The 3,246-nt window shown below is 28.5% G+C and overlaps 1 protein-coding gene across 1 annotated transcript in view; it reads right to left on the bottom strand.

Moving 5' to 3' along the window:
* The window catches only part of LOC108912322 (sonic hedgehog protein A), a 50,856-nt gene extending 47,844 nt beyond the window's left edge, over positions 1-3,012 (bottom strand). Inside the window, exons 1-2 of the mRNA XM_018717528.2 lie at positions 2,918-3,012; positions 2,517-2,856 (exon numbers count right to left, since the gene is read on the bottom strand). Of these exons, the coding sequence (XP_018573044.2) occupies positions 2,517-2,856; positions 2,918-3,012 (435 nt within the window). The remainder of the gene's footprint in view (positions 1-2,516; positions 2,857-2,917) is intronic.
* Positions 3,013-3,246: the final 234 nt, after the last annotated feature.

The following is a 3,246-nucleotide window of genomic DNA, read 5'->3' as shown; positions in this document are numbered from 1 at the left end:
TGAATATGACTCCATTTTATGAGTTGCAATAATGTTGTATACTTAAATTTTCCACTCACCACTTTTACTAATTAAACACTGCAAAGCTCAATTGACAGTTTATCAATAACTTAAATTGTTAAGCGTTGTGGCAACGTCAGTCTTTTATTTGCCATGGTAAACAGATTTTTGTAATTTTTGGCCTAATAACTTAAAGAGCAGAGTAATTTTCAAACTCAATTTACTCGAAAACCAATGGAAATATCGATTTGGACAAAGATAATATTTTTTACGTAAAATTGTTAAGATTTTATAAATCTGTAGAGAAAATTGTAAAAAAATTGAAATTAAAAAAATTACGGGCCGAAAACCCCCTTCAAACGGGACGCATATGATTTGCATGTCGAAAAACGGAGTAGCCCATGATATTTAACGTAAAAAGTTATGTAAGACCCATACATTTTTTTCTATTTATTTGCGACCGTATTGTCAATAACAGAAAGAAACAGTTTTGTTTGAGCCCTTTTAAGGGCATATAACTTCCTAAGGGTGCGTTTTAGGGCACATGTTAATAGGAACTTTTTGGATTATTTTAATGAGTTATAAACGCATCAGAAGTTTGGAACCCTATTTTAGAAACACCCTGTATATGTTTGGTTTGGTTGTTAATCAATGAACATGAACATTGTTTTGGGCTCTTAGCCAGCCTGTTTATGTTCCGTTTTCCTAAATAAATAAATAAACATGCTTAATTATAACAAATTATAATATAATAAATAATGAATATATATTCGATATAAAATTTAAACCATTTCGATATATAAAAGAATTAGGGGAAGAAATTAATATTGCAATTATTGTTAATAGAACAATAAAAACTGTAGGAAATTTATTCCCAAAGGTTAATCATAGGGTACAAACTAAAGATAGATCTAATGTAATTTATAAAATAAATTGTACAAATGTAATAAGAAATATACCTATACGTCATAGATCTAGAAATTTTCGTATTTCTTCACATAAAAGTGATATTATATTAAGACCAGACGTTTGTGTACTGTTACAATATGTAAAATCTTCAAGTTTTAAAATGGATTTTGATAATAATAAAATAAAACAGCAAAATATTATTCAAAAACATATTTTTTAGAAATATATTTCTTAAATAGAGAAAGCCCTTTAAATGAAGAAATTGATACGAGAGGTCTTTTAATATTATATTTTCAAGTACACTTTTTATCGAAAAAATTTAAGTCATAAAATAGCAATGCAAATATTAATTTTATGTGAATATAAAATTATTTATGTAATCAGAAAGAAAGAACATTTTAAAAAGCGGTGTTCCATTTGAAAAACCTTAGTTTGATTTGTCTCTCTTGTTTTTTGTCCAGTTTTTCTAGATAGAAAGGTTTACAGATAAAAAGAGCGAATGTGAGTGAACATTCCAGAACATTTTTCTTATGCTGATAAAAAGAAATTTAAAAATAAAATATAGTATAAAATGTTAATAAATATTTCTGAATAATATCGTTTTATTCTGGCGATACTGTACATTCTGTATATCAATATGTAAACATTATTATCTATGCCTGACAAGGGGACAGGTTTACAGTGTTATTTAAACAAACAATCCAATGTTTATATTAATATTTCGTTTCTCACGCTTAACTAATACGCTTCAACTACAATGGTTATTATTTAGCTTACATAAATTTAATAAAATATATACCTTTTTATTTTATTTTTTAATATAATGGTAAATGAGAATGAAATGAAAATTAGGTTTTAAATAGAATGCAAATTTATTATTATGATAACATGAAGAACATGAAAAACTTTTATCTTCATAAATACTACCACGTACAATAAGAAGTAGTAAACATTAATTTGCCTCATAAAAATATTTTAGAATTTAATAAAATTATACTTATACGGGGTGTAATTTAAAAAATGCTTGTCTAAACTAATGGCGGATTCTACATCACAAATTAACGAAATGAGATAAACATATGATCGGAAAAGTATTGTTTTCGAGATACGAGGTGAAAGTGATTTCATTCAAGTTAGTATGCAGCTTTAGTGTTTACAAATTCACAAATTCACAAATAGTACATGTCACCGAAAACTAAAAAGTATCGCTGCTACGTGTCGCTAGAATAAATCAATTTCGAAATAAATGCTAAAATATCATACCGTGTTACCTAAAGTAATATTTTAAAATAATGATAATATGTAATTACGTTTTCCATTAATTAAATATAATTTTTGCAACTTGAAGTCAATTTTAAGAAATTTTAAGTAGTACCTTGTATCTCGAAAACAAGATGCTTCCTAATTATTTTCTGAAAATCCGTTATAAAAATTTGAATTACACCTTGTATATTCCTTTATATGACATATAATAATAAAATGTACTTGTACTGACAAAATTGTTTTTAATAAGATCAAACATTAGAAATTAAAAAACCTCCATTATATTTATATATAATAAATTTTCCAAGGAAAATAAAAATGAATACTTTTATATTAATTCTTACCTGTGTCATAAGTCGATCAGCTCCTGTACCTTCTTCATCCTTAAATATTATATCTTGATTATAATTGGGAACAAGATCCTTAAATCGGGTATCATTTCTCCCAATTCGGCCCTCTGTAAGACCACTAGCTGTTAAGGTATTTTCTGGAACGTTAGGAACATGTTGTTTAAAGACCAAAGGAGTTAATTTTCTTGGACTTCTTCGACGGCCGGCTCCACGGCCAGGACCACAACTATGCGTCCCCAAAACGAGAGCCAGTAGAAGGGTTGCCGCAGCGCACCACTTCATCTCCTGGACACATTCATCCGGTACCGGTACCGCACTTATACACTCGCACCATCTGCACTTCTTATCAGTACAGGTAAGTATTTGCACTTGTCATAGGTGAAACCGAAACTAACTGCCCCACTCTGAGATGCTGGCCATCTTCTGGTAGGCTGTTCACCCATTGGTTAGCGGGCGGAGTCCACAGGTAAAGGCAGATAATCTTGAACATCGCAAATCAATAGAATTATATATTACAAAAGAAGTCACAAGTTTTACAATTATAAATACTTTATGGAAAACAGTAGCTTTAAGATAAGTTAAATGTGTAATGTATGTATAAATCTATTCAATGTTTTTATCGTATTTATATCGTTATAGATAAATATTATAGTGCAACAGATCTTATAGTTAGTTTTTTAGTTAAAATTATAAATTGGAAATTTGAAATAGAGCGAGGAAATGA

This window comes from Anoplophora glabripennis, unplaced genomic scaffold (assembly GCF_000390285.2).
Source record: "Anoplophora glabripennis isolate ALB-LARVAE unplaced genomic scaffold, Agla_2.0 scaffold1011, whole genome shotgun sequence".
Classification (NCBI taxonomy): Eukaryota; Metazoa; Arthropoda; class Insecta; order Coleoptera; family Cerambycidae; genus Anoplophora; species Anoplophora glabripennis.
Note: the sequence above shows the minus strand (reverse complement) of the source record. Positions and strands in the feature narration are given on the sequence as shown.